This window comes from Cyprinodon variegatus, unplaced genomic scaffold (assembly GCF_000732505.1).
Source record: "Cyprinodon variegatus isolate N-32 unplaced genomic scaffold, C_variegatus-1.0 Scaffold850, whole genome shotgun sequence".
NCBI lineage: Eukaryota > Metazoa > Chordata > Actinopteri > Cyprinodontiformes > Cyprinodontidae > Cyprinodon > Cyprinodon variegatus.
In genome coordinates, this window is record NW_015151303.1 from 308,633 (window position 1) to 327,865 (window position 19,233).

Genomic DNA, 19,233 nt, shown 5'->3' on the forward strand with positions numbered 1-19,233 from the left:
AAGTGTGACGGAAAATGGATAGATGGATGTTTGTCAAGGAATATTTTTTTACATGTTTGTTTATGTTACACAGAATCACAAAACAACGTCCCCTTTTATTTTTCATCCTGGTCCTTTAAAGCAGCTAATAGCTTTTAGCATTATAGTATGAATAGAAAAAAACTATAATTATTTGAGAATAAATGCCTATTATATTTAAAAACCTAGAAATTTGATCACTAATAAGTCTTTTTTATAAATAATAAAAAAAAAATATTTTGAATGTATTTTAACACTTTGAAATACTCACTGGTTATATTTTGAAGCTGGAAAGCAAACCAGCATAAAACTATAGTAAATAAAGACTTTAAAGATGTTTACATCCAGGATTCACTTTTTGTTTTTTGTTTTTATTGTGGACACTGATTAAATGTTACACCAGACTAGCCACAGGGCTGATGGCCTTATCACCCACAACCTGCACACTGCACAGTGGGGAGAGAGGAGTCCTGCAGAGAGGATGTGCGTATGCAGATACATCACTTGTGGTCCATCTTTGGAACAAAGGATAAAGCGACTGCACAGTTATCAATATTCTAAATGTCTAGAGCTAAATCTTCAGATTTTTGTCCCTGGTGATTGTCATGGTTTAACTACTGAATCTGCAGAAAGGATGGATAGACAAAAACAGCAGAAAACCAGACCTAAAATTAACAAAAATCTCTTAAAAAGTGCATTTACATTTAATCTCAGTAGGAATATATGATGATCTGTTTTCTTGCTCTTAACCTAAGCTTGTTAGATGTTATGAATTTGAAATAAGATAATGGAGCTACCTTTGTTTACAATTACAGAGGTCAAGAGGTTAGCTGTGATTTTTCACCAGGTTTTTACACACTGAAGGAGGGATTTTGGCCCACTCCTCCACTCAGACCTTCTGTAGGTCAGTAAGGTTTCAGGGATGTTGCTGAGTTTGAACTCCCTCCAAAGATTCACTATTTGTAAAGGCTCAAAACAGTGGACCTAGAATTCAAGGAAAACAGAAAGCCAGATTTCTCAAAAGCGTCTATTAAAAACAAAGGATCTGCAGGGACGTTTAAGGCAGGAACCTCTGCAGAGGGAAAAATCAGGTTAGTGAGCATGTAAACCTGACGGTGGATGATTACGAACGCGTGAGTCTCGAACCTGGTCTTAAAGTTCATTCAGTGCACAGAGGAAGGAGTGGATTCCAGCCAAATGGCTGAAAACAGCATGCGGCGACAATGCCCGGAGAGTTCCAGACGCTGAAGCCTTGAAGACCTCAGAACTGGATGATCAACAGATCCAAACACATAAAGGAAGACAGGACTTCTCAGAAGGCGAAGCCAAAGCCGGTGTCAAAGACGTTCACAGGAGTCCAAGCCAGAAGATCAGAGATCTAAAGAGGTACCAAAGGGAAATCCAGGTTGAATTCTGGAATCAGAACCAGGTTCAGTCCACAGGCAGAATCCAGCAGGAGTCCGAAGAAAGGTCAGGCAAACGGATTAGAAAAGGAACAGGTAGGCTCAAAGGTCCAAAGGCAGAACGGGTCGGATGAGGAAATCAGAACACAAACAGGTATGCTAGAGAACTCTCACTAAAGGCCTGAATTATCTGGCACTGATGACTGGGAGCAAGCAGGTTAAATAGAGACTGGAGCAGGTGAATGATGAACGGTGAAGAGAAACTGGACAGAGCTAGACAGGTGAATGGAATGAACCATTAAGCCAGTCATCAGTGCCAAGATCATGACACTATTGGATTTACGTCTGAGGACTGGCTAGGCCACGCTTCTTCCAGAGCCTATTCTGGCTGTGTGCTTCGGGTTATTGTCATATTGGAAGACCCAGCCTTGACCCATCTTCAAAACTTTTAACTGAGGGAAGGAGGTTGTTCCCCAAAATACATGTCATCCTCTCCTTAATACAGTGCAGTCACCTTGTCCTATGTACAGAAAAACATGCCAAAAGCATGATGCAACCACCTCCTTGCTTCACTGTAGGGATGGTGTTCTTGGGTTGGTACTCATCATTAATCCAAACACGGTTAATGGAATTATGACCAAAAAGTTCTATTTTGGTCTCATCTGACTATGTGACTTTCTCCCATGACTCCTCTGGATAATCCTAATGGTCATTGGCAAACTTAAGACAGGCCTTGACATGTGCTGGTTTAAGTAGGAGAACCTTCCGTGCCATGCATTATTTAAGACCATGACGTCTTACTGTATTACCAACAATAACCATGGAAATGGTGGTCCCAGCTGCTATCAGGTCATTGACCAGCTCCTCCCTTATAGTTCTGGGCTGATTTCTCACTTTTCTTAGGATTATTGAGACTCCTCCAGGTGAGATCTTGCATGGAGCCCCAGTCAGAGGGAGACTGACAGTCATGTTTAGCTTCTTCCATTTTCTAATGGTTGCTCCCACAGTGGACATTTTCTCACCAAGCTGCTTGTCATTTTCCCCGTACCCCTTTCAGTCCTGTGGTCTACAATTTTGTCTCTAGTGTCTTTGGTCTTGGCCATGTTAGTAGTTGGATTCGTACTGAATGTATAGGGTGTACAGGTGTCTTTATGCAGCCAATGGCCTCAAACAGGTGTATCTAATTTAGGATAATTAATGAAGTGGAGGTGGACATTTTGAAGGCAGACTAACAGGACTTTGAGGGTCAGAATTTTAGCTGATAGACAGGTGCTCAAATACTTATTTGTAGCTGTATCATACAAATAAATAGTTAAAAAATCATATATTGTGATTTCTGGATTTATTTTCTGATTATGTCTCTCACAGATGCACCTATGATGACAATTTCAGACCCCTCCATGATTTCTAAGTGAGAGAACTTGCAAAACAGCAGGGTGTTCAAATAGTAATTTTCCTCACTGTATATATTTTTCCATTCTCTATATGGGTGCAGTGCTGTGATGGGAGCAGGATTCAGCAGCATCAGACCTCAATAATCGACAGACACACATGGATTTGTCTTTTTTTTCATTTATTAACAAAAGGTCTTTGATTATTGAATGGTATAAACAAGCCTTTCAAAAATATCTGAACATAGATACTGGTGATAAAATGTTTACATTGACTGCCTCCAAGTAAAGTAGTAAAGATTACATCTTGAATTCATTTACAAAACCTTTATCTTGATGTTTGCAACAGCTCTAACCAAATCTTGTGCAAAGTTTTGTTGAGTCATTTACTGCAGGTTAAAGATCATTCTTACTGATTATTATTTCATTTTAAGTTAATATATCATGCAATATTTATTGAAAGCTGATGGCTATAATCCTCTAAACAGAATAAATACTTCTATGAAGCCTTGCTCTTATTAAAACACGATTTACATCTCAGAATTAAAATACAGAATAGAAAACCCTGTAATTATGCGATAAAATAGGTAAAAGATAAGTGCAAAGTCAGAATCTGACTGCTTGAGGAAAAATCGCTGTAAAATCTCTTCAATACTTCAGAGGTAAAACATGTCGAGGTACGACGGTTCGTAACTGCATTACTACGGTTCGGACTGAAATACGTAAACATCCAGGAATGAGACAATTTTAGCCATATTCCAGTTCAGTGAGACAAACAGTGCAAAAACTGATCCAAAAATAAGTAAAAATATCTTAAGATAATTGTATATACCCTTAATTTGAGCAGATTAAGATGACCAGCCAACAGAATGAGAATTTCTGCTCTTAAAGTAGAATAATTACATAATAATATGACATTTTCTCCTAATAATGTTTTTTTTTATATTTCTTCAATTGTTTCATTTTGCCTGATAAAATCAAGGATTCACTTGTATTAAGAGAGAAAAGACTCACTTAGATTTGAATGTGAAATGTTACTCAAACGTAATAACAGTTCAAGAGATAAGACAGCGAAGGCACAGAGGAGAGGCACTCATCTTACGGTTTACTGCAGCGAGTATTTGGTGCGACACTGAATCAACACTGCTCCGTTTTTTATGTTGATCTTTATCGATTTTGATGAATAAATTCATCCCATCACCTTTTTGAAATCTCTCTTCTTTAAAAAGTCGTCCAATTGTTGGAAATACACAGATCTGTGCTCAAACAACTTTTCTGTTAAATCCACAGTTTATCTAAGGACTCCTATTTAGATAAGCTTTATTTACAAGACAACAACACTTATTTAAAGCATAAAGGCAAGAACATAAAAAAAAAGTTGCCTAATCAACTTAAAAAAACACTTATTACATGCAAGGTGGTATTCCTTCTGTTTTTGTGAAGTCCTCAACAGCCACTTTACAACAATTTATGCTTTATATACAGATAGTTACACATCAATACAGTACAAAGGAGGAATCTCCCATCATAATGAGAAAAATAAAAAAATAAATAGCTTCATACGGAAAGTAAAATGTTCTTCTGATTGGCTGTTTGTGTCATTCATTAGAAAATAGGACATTTTTGAAGCGATTTGTTAATACTTTGCATTAAGGTTGGAGTAGCGGCTGTGTGTGTGAGATTGAACAACCACAAACAAAACATAGCTGGTCATCACCCTGCAAAAATAGGGTTTTTCACAGGGTGAGGGGGTTGCACTGTCAGCTAGAGTCTATATACTTAATTAATCCGATTGATTGTTTCAGCCCCTCCCAGACCCTAAAAACGATCAGTTATAGAATATCTAAATAAAAAGGCTCTCTCTAGGAAGCCGTTTGTTTGTTAGAACTTCTGTTTTCTTTTTCTTTGATGTTCTGACAGGAAGCTCTGGGCAGATTTGACTATAACTTAAAGAGTTTTTGTAGATAGAAATAGATTGAATAGATCTGTCCCTTAAGTTTTACTTACATTTAAATACGAGCATTTGTGGAAATATGCTAAAGTGTTTGATGGCAGAAGCAATAGAACATGAACCAGCAGAACCTGCTGGGCTCCCAAACATTTCACGTTCACATCTTCCCTGGGCAGAATGATGCCTAGACACAGTGTAAAGCTAACGACCCTGACCTGAACACCATCAATCCTCCCCAGTTTGACCAAGATATGGACAAACCCAGTTTAACTCCGTTTCCCCTTCATTTTAATATGTTGGTGAATTCCCCAAATGTATGCTTATGACTAGGCTAAAGGTCGAAAACACATTCAGATGCTTCACCTTTTTGGAAATAACATAATTTACCAACCACAGCCAGTAAAGACTTAATTCAAGATGATAGAAGTCCTTTTGATAAAACTTTGAACTTTTGTATGGGCCCTGAATTGTTGCTCAGATTTAGAACAAATCCTTTAGTTTGCGGAGAAAAGGTAAGAAGTTATCTTTAGGTTTTTTGCAACAAAAAAAAATAATACCTAAACCTGTTGAGATAAAATCTGTAGGTAAGTCTCACTTCTTGGCCAATGCAGGAACATCCTTCTAACTGTCCTTCATCTTATCTAATAACTGCTTCAATCTCTACGTCAGTTTGTTTTAAATATGATAACATTTTCCATTGTATAGACCTACTTATAAGAATAATCCTACAGGTGGAACGATTATTTCAGTATTTACACATTTCTCCTGCGTAACACCAACCAAGATGGAGCTAACTCTGCCTCCTAACTCGACACCCAGCTGTGCGTGCTGTTCTTCACCCTCTGGGGAAACCCGTGAGGTCCTGCTGCCGGGTCAAAGTTAAAGTCCAGCCCGCCGCCGTCCATCAGGGTGTCGTGGAGCACCGACTCCAGGTCGCATTCCAGCCTCTCGATGGGCATGTTGTCCAAGTCGCTGGGCAGCCGCTCCTGATGATGGACGTGATGGTGAACTGAGCTCAGTTCCCTGTAGCTGCTGCCATAGGCAGCTGAAAAGTCATTGCTGTGAGGCGGACATCCCTGCCGAGGCTGCATACATGTCCTCATGCTGGTCAGGTGCTGAGGGACCCCCGAGAGACTAGTTAGTGGTATCATGTTACAGCTGTTCAAGTCTCTTGCGGGAGCAGCAGCATGGCTATGTACAGGCTGCAAGTTTACATGTAGACCTGTGTGCTTCTGATGCGGGGGGGTTATTTTAACACCAGGATGACCCTCTATGCGGTTGCGGCTGCTGTAGGCAGACATGAGACCAGTTGCGCCTCCAGTGTTGGACGCCCTTGTATCACTGGAAGGCACAGTGTCCCTATTGGTCCCTGCATCAGCCGTCAGCAGCTCTTTAAGGAGCCCGGCTGGACAGATGTACTGGTTCTCGTAAACGCCGAGCTTGTTCTCTGGAAGTGTCTGCATTGGAACCGGGGAGAGCGAGCTCAGCCTCGACTGGCCGTACATGGACTTACTGTAGTCCTGGCCCAGGCTAGAGGCGCCGTACGAGCTGCTCTGGAGCCTGCTTGCGTTTGAGGGATGTGGAGAGTCTGAGCCTAGCAGGGGGGCTTTGGGAGACAGCAGGTGGAGGTTATCCAGCAAACTCTCCATGACCCGCTCTGAGCCGTGGTGGCCCAAAGATCCGGACACCTCTGACAGGCTGGGAAGGGTGGAGGCCAACTTGGTCGCCGACGCTGCGGGGAACAACATGTGTCCCTCGGGCTCCGCCAGGTCGTCCGTCTCAGATGGGAACGGTGAACGGCGTCCGCTCAGAGTGCTGGCGTTGGAGCCGGTGCGCGTTCTGAAGGAGCTCCAAGCTTCGAAATCCTCGCTGTTGTGGGAGTTTGGGCTTCCCAGCCAGTTAGAATACTGGGGGCCAGGGCTGCTTCCTTCCCCTTCTGCAGCCTCCTGTAAGGTCACCTATGGACAGAAAAACACACGGAAAGCTCCTACAGCTGTCTAAAAGCAACCCAGGTGTTACAGACATGCTCTTCAGAGACGTGTCTACCTTCTTCTTTGTGGCTCTTCCTCTGCTCTTGGCAAACTTATTGTTGTTGTCCATGGAGACGGCTCTCCGTCGAGGCGACTTCCCGTTCTTTCCTCCCTCAGGGTTAAGCATCCACCAGGAGCTTTTCCCCGTCCCCTCGTTCTGTATGCGTACGAAGCGGCTGTGCAGGGACAGGTTGTGCCTGATGGAGTTCTAGTCAGAAAAAAAAATCCAACTTAGATAAGAGGTTTTAAGAGAAGCAACATGAGAAAAAAAAGCTTTGCTGAGATCAAATGAAGAGATTCAGTGAATTGATTTGCTTACAGAGGGGCATTGGATTACAACTATCGTTAAAACATTCAGGGATACAGGACACCTGTTTATAACATGCTCTTTTAAGCACTGGACTGGTTTAAATCCTATTTGATGTTTATGGGAATTTCTTTTTGTCAGTACACATGAGGTGGCCCCCAAGGGTCCATATTAGGGTCCCTCCGATTCAATATCTACATGTTCCCTCTAACTCAGCTCTAAAAACTATTACAAAAATGACCAACTATGCAGACGACGCCCAGCTATGAGCCGACTCCAGCTCTGGGTAAATGTGTAGAAGAAATCAACGCATTCAAACTTTCCTGCAGATGAATCTAGACAAAACTGAAATAATCATTTTGGAACAAAGGAAGACTGTTTCAGAGTTAGCACCCAGCATCAGTTAATCCAGCTAGAAAGCAGCAATTAGGCTCTGAATCTGGGTGTTGTGATGGACTCAGATCTGAACCTGCAGAGAATCATAAAAACAGGAACAAAAATGTCCTTCAATCACCTGAAGAAAAGCTTCAAAAAAAGCTACTAGAGAAAAATCTAGTGACTTCTGTGTGCATTTAGCAATTTCACATGAAAGCAGCAATCGTTCTACAGTTACTGTCTCTCTGTGCTGTGAGTTTCTCCATGCTACCTGACCGTGTCATAATAAGCACGGTGTCACAGGCACAGGTAGCTGCCTCATCCTGAAAGCCCCCCATGCAGTCAGAGCAAATAGGGAGGGCAGAGGAGAGACCTCCTGTTTTCCAACATAAGCAAAGCTGCTAATGATTCCACCCTGGATTAAATAGCAGGACATACAGTATATATAATGGAAATATAGTTTTTAATCTAGTCTTTAGACACTGCTGCACTGAAATATGACCTTGGATATCCTTGATTTATTTCATGTAAAAAAACAGATGTCCTTAAAAAGGGGAAACTTTTCCTTTGATCAAGAGGTATTGACCAAATTTATATTTACTATAGAAATATAGTGTTATATAGTATAGGATTAGGCTCATTTCACCGATACTCAATCTAGAATTTTCTTCAATATCAGAACGATACATATAATAATATCAATGTCAGATTAATGCTGTAGCTCTAGTCAAGTCCAAATATCTGCAGGTTCCACAAATTATGAAATAAAACAAATTTGTAGATTAGTTTGAGGAACCTGTTACATCTCTAACTCTTGAAATGATCAAATCAGCAATAATTTATCTAACACAAAAAGAAAAAAATCCTGAAAGTAAAGTCAGTTTTCTGTGCTTCTTTGATTAAATTCACATTTTAGTTTTTTGTCTTTGCTTTTTAGGATGTTGAGATCCCCAATGCGCTTTCAATTAGAAATCGAAAGTTCTCCACTGGTAGTAAAACTGTCATTTAACTTTTTTTATTTTTTTATTGATATATATATATTAAATAACTATATCCTGAGGGGAACAATGTTGATAAATATTATACATATTACCTAGGTGTTTTTCTGAATGAGTCTTTTAAAATGAATCAGATCCAAACTCCTCCCATAAGCCTGTCTGTTATCACTTTAAGCTGTATGCAGCCACTTGTTTTCATTTTTAAATGCACATCTGTAGAAGTGAAATCTAATTAGCAAAATACACAATATATATATATATATATATATATATATATATATATATATATATATATATATATATATATATATATATATTTCAATTAAGAATTCTATTAAGTCTATAAACAAAACACTGTCAGGATAGGCGCTTGGTGTAAATAACCTTATTCTATCAATAAACATAATGTGACTTAAGAAAACCCTTTATATAAAACTATTGTTCTTTTAAAACACACTTTGAGGTACTTTATAAACCCTAATCTCAGATCTCATTGTCATTTGCACAGACATATCCCATCGCTCACTTTAATCTGCTGCCTTGAAAGTAAAAAGGAAGTAATTTCAGGGCTGAAATATTCAAAACAATGGCTCGTTTTAATGACCAGATGCTGATGGCATCTCTTATGTGTAATATTTTGCACTAATTCAGACTATTTTGACTCGCATTTTGTTCTTTTTCAAAAACATTCAGAACTAAAGCCCACATGAAATAATTTCCTTTAAAGGTATGATCCCTACTGTAACCCAAACAATCCTCTTCCGCCAAAACTCCATCAGGAAGGAAAACAGCCCCAAGTTGATGGAGTGAGACGTTCTGGGTATTTTTTTGTTTTCTAGATAAAATATAGTCCTAATATGTAACCTGATATGAAGCTGTGGATGGTGGGAGTAATGAAAGACTAACATGCAACACAACATGCGCTAGCAGGGAATTTCCCCTAAATAACCATGTGAGCCTATAGTAAAGCCAGATGTCCTCAACCACAGAGTTCAACAGGGACGACAACCACTGGAGATAAAGGAACTCATAGTCAAAACCACTGCTGGATTTTCTGAAGCCATCTATAGGTTTTAGTAACATGAAAACCCTACATCTGCTGATTTCCCCTTTGATTTGAAATACATTTAAATATGCTTTTAGAAAATCTCTAAATTTTCTCTAAAAACAGTCAATCCAGTCAAATAGGAAGGTGTTCAACTTTAACCTTACATCCACATGAGGAGGATTAGGCACAATGGGAATTTTTACACAGTGAGGAGAGGTTGCAGAGTTCACAGAGAAGATGGGGAGGGTGAAAAAGTCTGCAGAGGAGTGGGGTCACTGAGTTCGCTGAACATGAGCTCCACGGCCACGACACATGCAAACAGGTTGCATGGAAAGGCGCAGAAAGGAGGAGAGCGGTCCTACGCGGCGCGTTAAGGCTTTGACCTGCTTTGTGACCGCCCCCGATGACCCCACCCCTTCTCTTCCACTGACTCCTTTCTCTTTTTTTTAAATAAGGCTTCCTGTGTCAGAGGACATCCTGCACACGGAGGCTGAACAAACTAAAGGTGGAGTTATCGCTTTCAGCACGGCTGCAAAATGCAGCGTTCACTCTGACATTTATTCATTCTATCGATGACCTTTTCTCCATTTTTCTCCCTTTTTCAGATGATCTCAACCTGTAACTGAAGACAGGAAATGAGTCATTATTGGAGAACATAGATCTCAGCAGTTTGCAGCGCAGGGCTCAGTCTGTACACCGGCTTTTTCTTTCCATCAACGTAAAAACATGCCTCCCGAAAGCAGAGCTGAGGTCTGTGGCCACAGCAGATCATCCGCCGCACCTCACAGGGACTTTCTCCTGCTGCCTTTGGAAGATCTTTGAATGATTTTACCTCGGCCCAATCAAAACAAAAGACATCCTGACTGCTCCACAGATTCAAGAGCATCACATCAAGAAAGCCTGACACCAGGTTTTCTTCTTTACAATCTTTACCATCCAAACAGCATTTTTTTTTACTCCAGTCCACCTAAAAAAAAATTTTTAAAGCCACAAACATTTCTAGAGTTTTCCAGGCCAAGATGTATGATGTATTTCCAAGGATCTGCTGTAACAGCTCCTCAAGTTTGGGGGTCACTGCCCCGAGTGCCCCAATGATCACAGGTACCACTGATGCGGGTACCCGGGTACCAATAGATTTAGTCCGCTGGCATGAACCTGAGTCACTGTGTTTATGTCACACGTGACTCCATTAGCTCCAAAATAGCTATATTATTATACTATTTAAAAGTTATTGAACAATTCTCCACATCCATCACAAAAATAACAGAATCTCAAAATACTATGGTAACGTTAACCTGCACGAATAGATATAAAAGTGTGTTAACATTTTTAGTTAGTGAAGATAAAGTCTCTCATGAGCGTACAAATCCGAAATGCGTTTCTGTGCCATATTTCCTCCTCGTTTCTGTCATTAGCCAATGTACTACGGTAGTCTGCTGACAATGTACAATGTACTAGTCTGCTGACGCGAGCGGGATCACACGCTCTAGATTGCTTGACGTTGCCACGACAACGTAACTTCCATGAACTTGTGTTGATTCGGCCTCGTAATAATTAAATTAAATCCAAATACACCTTATAGTAAAATAAAAAGACTCAAAATCATTTCACAAAATCTTCATAAGAAATGTGGCTAGTGGCTGCTGCAGTACCCCCAGCACCCCCCACTTCCAGCAGTCATGGGTGAGAGTGCAGAACAACTTAATTAGCAAAAACAAAAATGGAAAACCAGACACTGTGGGACAGCTGGAAGATGAAAGAGATACTTGTGAGCATGGATAAGGATTTTTATGTGAAACAAGAGTGTGGAAAAAGCGTGACCCATGTCAGCTTCTTGTCTCTTGAGCATGCCTTGGTGGAAGGGCTAGGCCTGGGCAGTTAATGTATTTACAACATAATCAGAATTTAATAAAGCACAATTTTCAAATCATACAAGCACTCAATTTAGGTAAAATTACAATTAAATAGAGTAAGAACCTGAATTTCTCACCCCAGCCTTTCAGGAGGCGATATATGCTTAAAGTGAGTTTAGTTGCCACTCAGAGGGGAAAAGAGACTTGAAGCTAGCATGCAAATCCAGCCATGCAAATAGAAGTTTTTCACACCAAGGTTACATTAACCCTTTATAAGGCAAGTTACACTTTTTGATCACTTGCATACCCCTTACATACCCCCTCTGTCCCTCAGTGAGGTCTAGAAGCACAAGATCTATATCCAGCCATTAAGCAAAGCTACTGCTACATGGCTGTACATCCTATTTTGGCATTTGACAATTAGATGAGCCCTTGAATGATATATTACCTACTGTAAATTAAGTTGAAAAAAAAAGTAACTTATTGAAAAGTTGAAAAGTAAAGATAAAAATTAAATAAGACTAGTTAACAATTATATGTAGGTTTATAAACTAAAAACTGTAAGTGCGAGTATCAGCATTAATGCCACCATGGTTATGAAGAAAAAATGTGTTTCTTTCACTCTTAGAGTATTTTTCATGAATTTCTAATAGAATAAATTTTGTTATTTTTCTGAATATATTCGGGCAAGTTTCTTGTTATTACATTGACATTACTTTTTGCCATCAAAACTGTTACAAAGGTAATAACTTCTTGTTCTTGATTCCAATAACACTATTGGCTTGAAATTGTAATTTTCCGAGTATTTCACAGTGTGCCCTATAAAGGGTTAAAGCCCTGAAACAATGGAATCTGGGTAAGCAACCTTTCGAGGTCATGAAAACACAGAAACCCTGAAATGAAACATCTACATGCTTATGGTTAGTGCAAAGGAAAATCACAATAAAAACGCAATATTGGTGAAAAATAATCATCATTTTAGGATTTTTTGGCCAAAATCGTTCAGCCCTGTTAAAGGCAATCCTGGGCAAACACTTAAAAGCGTCGAGGGATTTTAGACTGGAACAAAACATCTTCTCAAAGTCCAATCCATTCTACTTAAAAACTTGCGAAAAAATGAACTTCTAGTTCGGCGCATTTGTTAAGACAATTGGAGCAGAAACTGTTCAGGCTAATGGATTCCAGTATTTCAGACTTTCTTCTGAAGTTCATTAAAAGCATGGATGATTATCCTTACTTTGGTTTGCTCCGCCATGTAAATCTTCAAAAAACACATTTTGGATTCAGTGGCTGTTATTTGAAATACACTGATGAAAACTTTTACTCTGAAAGTTTGAACTAATCTGGAGCAAAGATCTAAGTGCAGTTTCATGTTTTCGCTCTGGCTGGAGAACTAAAAATCTGGAAGCGCCGCATCTGATGCACGACTCAACAGGAACCAAAACTATGCAGCTACTGGTGGCTAAGCAGCGCTGCTAAATGGGGTGACCTCTGCGCCTTCTCTCTGCAGATGCTATGTGGAGGAGCCGCTGCATGAAAGGAGTCCTCGCCATGGACTTCAAAACAATCGAAGTGACACAGCTGCTGTTTCTTGTGTAGCGAAGCATGAGGCCTGCAGTAACGGTCGCAGGATGGGTACACAAACAAGGCCCAGTTGCAGCAACAGGTGCAACCACAGTGAAAGTGGCCTCACTTGCAATTAATTCAAACATGTTGAACGGAGCAGCAGAGCCAAACCACAGACAGGACAGAGGAGCTCCCAGGGGAGCTTCCTTGCAGCCTCGCCAGCAAGGAAGCAGTAAGATAGAGATAGAGAGATATTTTCTTTGAATACTTCATTGTTTTATATCAAAGATGCATTCATCGTGCCTGCATTGTTTAAACGGTTTTTCATTCAAAAGTTGTGGAAAAAATGAGGAAATGTTGAACAATTGTTCATGTTTCAAACACACATTAACAGAGGATTAATGAAGTAGGAAGCCTGCTTCCTGATTGGTGTATTTACCATCCGTGCAGCAACTAGGACCTCAGCTGGGAAGTAAACACCAACTACAACTACAACTATTTGTACCTGTTCTATAAACAAGCTGACATGATGTTTAGCATCACTGTGTTGTTGATTTTTGGTGCAAATGATGCTGAATCAGAACCATCCTGTAGCCTGTACCTCCCACTGCAGCGCTGTCAGAAGTCTAATGTAAATAAGGGAATAGGAAAGCAGAAAACATGAGCTGAGATTACAGTGAAAGGACAAGCCACTTCCTGACACTGTGTTCCTGTGCACCCCTCCCCTCTGACCCAGGATGCGTAAGCGTGAGACCTGAGTTGTCTGTCTGCAGGGCGGTAAAAAAAAAGAAAAGAAAAAAAAGGCCTGATGAAGCGAGAGAGAGCAGAGAGCCCGACGCCTTCTGACAAAGAAAGGCTGCTTCATTAACGCCGAACATGTAAAGAAGTGACCTACTTCCAAAGTCGAACAGTTTAAAGGAACCGAGAGCTTTGTGCTATGCGTTGAACAAAGAAGATGGCCAACAAAGTAGACAAACTAAGACATAAAGGAGAGCTTAGCAACGACTGGGGGAAAAAAAACAAACAGCTTTTTGGTTATATTTTTCTTTCCTGATTTCTGTGTCTTTCGCTGACGCCTCCTTTTTTTTCCTCCAGTGTATTTAAGATCAAGTTTGCTTTGCTGAAAAAACAGAAACATACAGTAGGGGATTATTATCCAAGGCAGGCTGGAGGACAATACAGAGATCCACATACCACAGATTCCTCTGACTTGCACGTGTAGACAGGCTGCTGCCCCCTAACCAGCCAGTCAGCTGACTGTTCCATGCTTCATCTTCGCTGAACTCACACACTCTCTGCCCCAAAACTCTGATTCTGCCTCCTGTTTAATTAACGTGCACCTCTTTGGCTACATTCACACTGGAGGCCTTAATGCTCAATTCCAATTTCTTTGTGAAATCAATTTTTTTTCGTTGCCGTTCACATTTCCAAATACATGTGACTTGTATGCGATCTCCTATGTAAACTGCATTGATACAATGCAAGTGTCCCGCATGCACAGTAGAAGAATTAATGACATCACAGGCCAGCATGCTCTGTGTTTACGGAAGTTAACATGGATGTTAGTGCTGGAGCACATCTAGCGATCTTTCCCAACCTTAAAAACACAATCTTTGTATTTAAACTTAAAACTACTCTCCGCATTATCGTCCGCCATGGTTGTTTGTTTTTCTTGCTGCTTCTAAGTAGAAAGAGGCAGAATAGTGACCTTTGTCGGGTAATAGTGTCATTCAGGTCAGATGAATGCGACCTGGTCGTTCAGACGCAGGTCGCATTTGAAAAGATCAGATTCGTATCGGATTCAGGACCAAATATCCAAGCGGCCTGGGTCGCAATGGAAAAAAACAGATCCAGGTCGCATATGGGCAAAAAAATGGATTTGGGTCACTTCAGGCTGCTGTGTGAACATAGCCTTTGCTTCTTTAATCGTCTTTATCTCACGTAATTTCCTAAACAGAGTAAAAAAAAAAAAAAAAAAAAAATCTTTTTCCTTTTTTAATATGAACAATGATGAAAAAGCTGATATTTTCTGGTTAGGTTTTATGTGATAGAACAACACAAGGCAGTCCACACAGTCAGTTATGTATAATAATGAAGTGGAGGCAAAATTATATACCATTATAAGAATCTGAAAACTGTGGTTAGCATTTGTGGCTTTGGTGAGAGTCGCTACGTGTCTGAAAGGTGAATCTACACCCCAAACTTGAATTGTCTTTTTGGTTTGTCCTTCTGTCTCTTTCCATGAACTCTGATCAGCTTCCCCACAGCATGATGCTGCCACTACCATCATCCTGGTGGAACATGGGAAACTGGAACTACGACGTCAATGGTCTTTCTTTAGTAATGCTTGAATTTTCCTGCCACTGGATGACAAAAAGTTTTTCTGTCAACACAGGGAGGTCAGAAGCATTTCAAATGAGCCTGGGGAGGAGAGCCTAAGGTGCAATTTTCCAACCGCACTCGACTTTTCTCTCCTATGCAGCTCAATGTGGCTGCACTGGGAAATCAAAATAATATTTAATTGCAATTAAACTGGCTGAAAATAATTGTAATCCTTCAACCCTAGTGGGAATTATCGATTCCACGTAGGAAAACTACTTAAAGTTAGGCTACTTATTCTGACTGTACTTCTTACACTTGAAATACAATTAGTAATTAAAAAGAAATAGAAGAGATTTTTCCGCTTTATTTCATTAAAAGCTATCTTAAAAACCGTCTTTTTGAAAGCCATAAATTACAACTTTGAGTTTGTGCAAAGATGGGTTGATTTATAGGCGGCTTGAAGTATTTTAGATGTATATTTTTAGGGCTGGGACTTTAACCTGTTAGTTTTAATTTATTAATTAATTAATTATAGACTTTTTAACAAGTTTAAAAAAGTAATGAGATTATTTGCATTTTCTTATATACAGATTTAAGTCCAGAGCAGGAACCTTTGTACTTTTTGTTTCTTTTACACCCATAAATCTGATGCACAAGCGGCGTCACAGGAGTTGGTCCAATGCAGATATTCAAGCTTAATAACCATTATGGCATGACCAGAATAACTCGAATCATAAAGGAAATAGACATTAGTATGCTGCCGGCAGCGAGGACGACATGCATTTGGGGCGGCCATCTTGGGTCAGACCATAGTCCAGACCTCTGCCGTCAGAATGAATAGGAGGCGCCTTAGATCGCATTTTAATCACATGAATGACGAGTCAAAGGTAATATCACAAAAATCTCTTACTGGTCACAACCCCTTAAAAGAACAAAACTAACTTGATGAAATATATACATGCAGTTATATATTTTTCAATTAATATGATATAAGAAACACAAAGTTTTATTCATTTAAAATTTTTGTACTAACATATTAGTATGTTATATTTCCAATTCTTTATAAAGTGGGAGTGGTGGCCTAGTGGTTAGGGCATACAGCTTGTACTCCTAAGGTTGTGAGTTCAACTCCCACAGACATCAACAATATTTCTTAAGACTGTACTGTGAAAATATGTATTATGAAATATAGTGGAAGCTTTATTTTAATTTGATTTTTAAAAAAAAGTAAAGTTATTATTTAGAGTTTTCAATTATTTTAATGTTAATTTTATTTTATTTTTTATTATTGTCAAGAATTCTTGTCAAATCATAATGAACGGTAAATCTGTGACCATGTATCACAAGTTTCACTATGTTGTGTTGGTCACACATGAAATCCTAAGAAAGCAACCTGAAACTTGTGGTTATATGAATGTTATTGTTGTTGAATTTAATATATTAATAGACTATATTTTGGGTTGAAGGTACATTTAAATGTCTGTCCTTAGATTTTTTTTTTTAGTTTTGCTAACTTTTTAAAGCGAGAACTGGCTGCTTTCATCAGGAGCTGCTTGTTGATCTGAGGGGTGTTTCCACTGAGCAGCTCACCTCCTGAAAAAATACGTTCAGGCTTATCTAGCATCAGTTTCCACAGAGAGCAAACGCAAATATTTGGATGAAGATGGTGCAGTCCTCCTGACGATGAACCATTTCAGCTAATACTGAGAGCCGCCATAAAAATCCATGAAGGGGTATTTATTCTCTTTAAAGTGCTGCTGAGTCAAAGTGGAGTAAATAGTTTTTGGAAACTGCAGAAAAAGATGCTTAGAATGAAAATAAAAAAACAAATTGTGCCTGTTGCGCTTGAGAGTGCCACTTCCTTTTCCATAAGTGTCACAGTTCGTTGAGAAAAACAGCACCAGTAAATGGCTTAACGTCTGCTGCACGCTGAGCTCGGGCATTTAACAAAGCCACCGACATCCCAGGGGAAGCGACCCCCCCCGCCCCCAGCTCCCTGGGGCCGCTGCTTGTGGCTGAAGTATCAGCATCTCTGAGCTGCAGTGACAATTTTTAGAAGGAAAACAAAGAATTCTCCATGACGGGAGGGGAGGGTTTCAGGAAGCTGTAAAGGCACCAGCATCGCCCTTGCCCTGCGCTCCACCCATCAGTGAGTTAATAACAGAGGCTTGAACTGGATGCCCTCCATCCACCCTTTCTCCATCCAGCTCTGCAGGGCTTCAGGACGAGGCTGCATGTTATCTATGTACAGTGATCCTAAACAGAAAGCCCGCCCCCACCTTCAGGTTCAACTTATGGAATAGGAATTATTTTGTTAAAAAACATTTCTAAAGATGGAAGGTACAATTGCATTTCACACCATATTTATTTAATTTTTGCACTGGAGGGATGGCCTGCATTCAAAGTTTGCACTTTTACAATGATATCCCAAAGAAAGAGTAACTAACATGCTTCAAAAATAATCAAAATATGAAATAGAGTCCTGTTGTGTGATACAATCTGCAGTTAAAAACCAAATGGAGACACAGACAGATCAGGGATCATTTGGTTTAATTCTATAGCGCCAATGTGTCATCAATTCTATCAAATCATCTAGTCAGATTGATTACGTTTTCTTTCTGATTAAACACAGATTTCCTCCTCCTGGATGTGTATATATACGGCCAGATGAAACCCCCTTGCATTGTGTGATTTTGGCCAGCTTGAGGGTCGTGGATGCTACGATGGATCAAGCATAAATCCGCCTTTATTAATGAGCCACTGCGTCCATACTGATTCAAGTTGGCACAGGGGCCTCTCGTCCAGACAGCCCTAACTGAAGTAAATATATATATATATATATATATATATATATATATATATATATATATATATATATATATATATATATATATATATTATAATTACATGTATATGTATGTACTATGGATTTAAAAAAAAATTATCGACTTAAGAATAGTAATTTTTAATTTTTGTTAAATGAAAATTTGTTCCATCCAATTAGCTAACATCCGCTTAAAAGAAATGTTTTTCTGTTTTGTAATCTTACTGCCTTCCTGTAGAGGGCACTGTTATTCATTCTTATGTGGAGCCTTACTGGTATTTGCAAGAGAACTAAAACCACAGCAGAGGCTTGCTAAAACAGAAACATGAATCGATCAGAGTCCGGTCAGAGATTATTTACACTTATTTACTACAAAACTCAGTTTTTTAGGAAAATTAGTCCACTTTAGACACACTACGGAGAAAACTCATTTCCACCGCTGGTATCTGGGATCTCGTTCTTTTGGTCATGACCATAGATGAGGGTAGGAACGTAGGTCGACCGGTAAATCGAGAGCTTTGCTTTTTGACTCAGCTCTTTCTTCACCACCACAGACCGGTACAGCGCCTGCTTCACAGCAGACGCCGCACCAATCCGCCTGTCGATCTCCCGCTCCATCTTCCCCTCATTCGTGAACAAGAGCCCAAGATACTTTAACTCCTCCACTAGGGGCAGTAAAGGAGAAGGCACTCTACCCTTTTCCGGCTCAACACCATGGTCTCGGATTTGGAGGCACTGATCCTCATCTGCTTCACACTCGGCTGCAGACCGCTCCAGTGAGAGCTGTAGATCACGCCCTGATGAAGCCAATAGAACCACATTATCTGTGAATAACAGAGACGCAATCCTAAGGCCACCAAAACAGATCTGTTCCTAAAAATATTGCTCATAAAAGTTATGAACAGAATCTGTGATTAAGGGCAACCTTGGCAGAGTCCAACCCTACCAGGAGATGTCTCCCTTAGAGATAGGGTGAGGAGCTCAGTCATTCAGGGAAGGACTCAGAGTAGAGCCGCTGCTCCTCCACATCGAGAGGAGCCAGTGGAGGTGGCTTGGGCATCTGATTAGGATGCCTCCTGGACATCTCCCTGGTGAGGTGTTCCAGGCACATCCTACTGGGAGGAGGCCCTGGGGGAGACCCAGGACA

The 19,233-nt window shown here is 40.1% G+C and overlaps 1 protein-coding gene across 1 annotated transcript in view; it reads right to left on the reverse strand.

Annotated features, from left to right (window-relative positions):
* Positions 1-3,010: 3,010 nt before the first annotated feature.
* The window catches only part of LOC107099244 (forkhead box protein O1-A-like), a 19,586-nt gene continuing 3,363 nt past the window's right edge, over positions 3,011-19,233 (reverse strand). Inside the window, exons 2-3 of the mRNA XM_015397299.1 lie at positions 6,810-7,001; positions 3,011-6,721 (exon numbers count right to left, since the gene is read on the reverse strand). Coding sequence (XP_015252785.1) covers positions 5,567-6,721; positions 6,810-7,001 — 1,347 coding nt within the window. The 3' untranslated portion in view covers positions 3,011-5,566. The remainder of the gene's footprint in view (positions 6,722-6,809; positions 7,002-19,233) is intronic.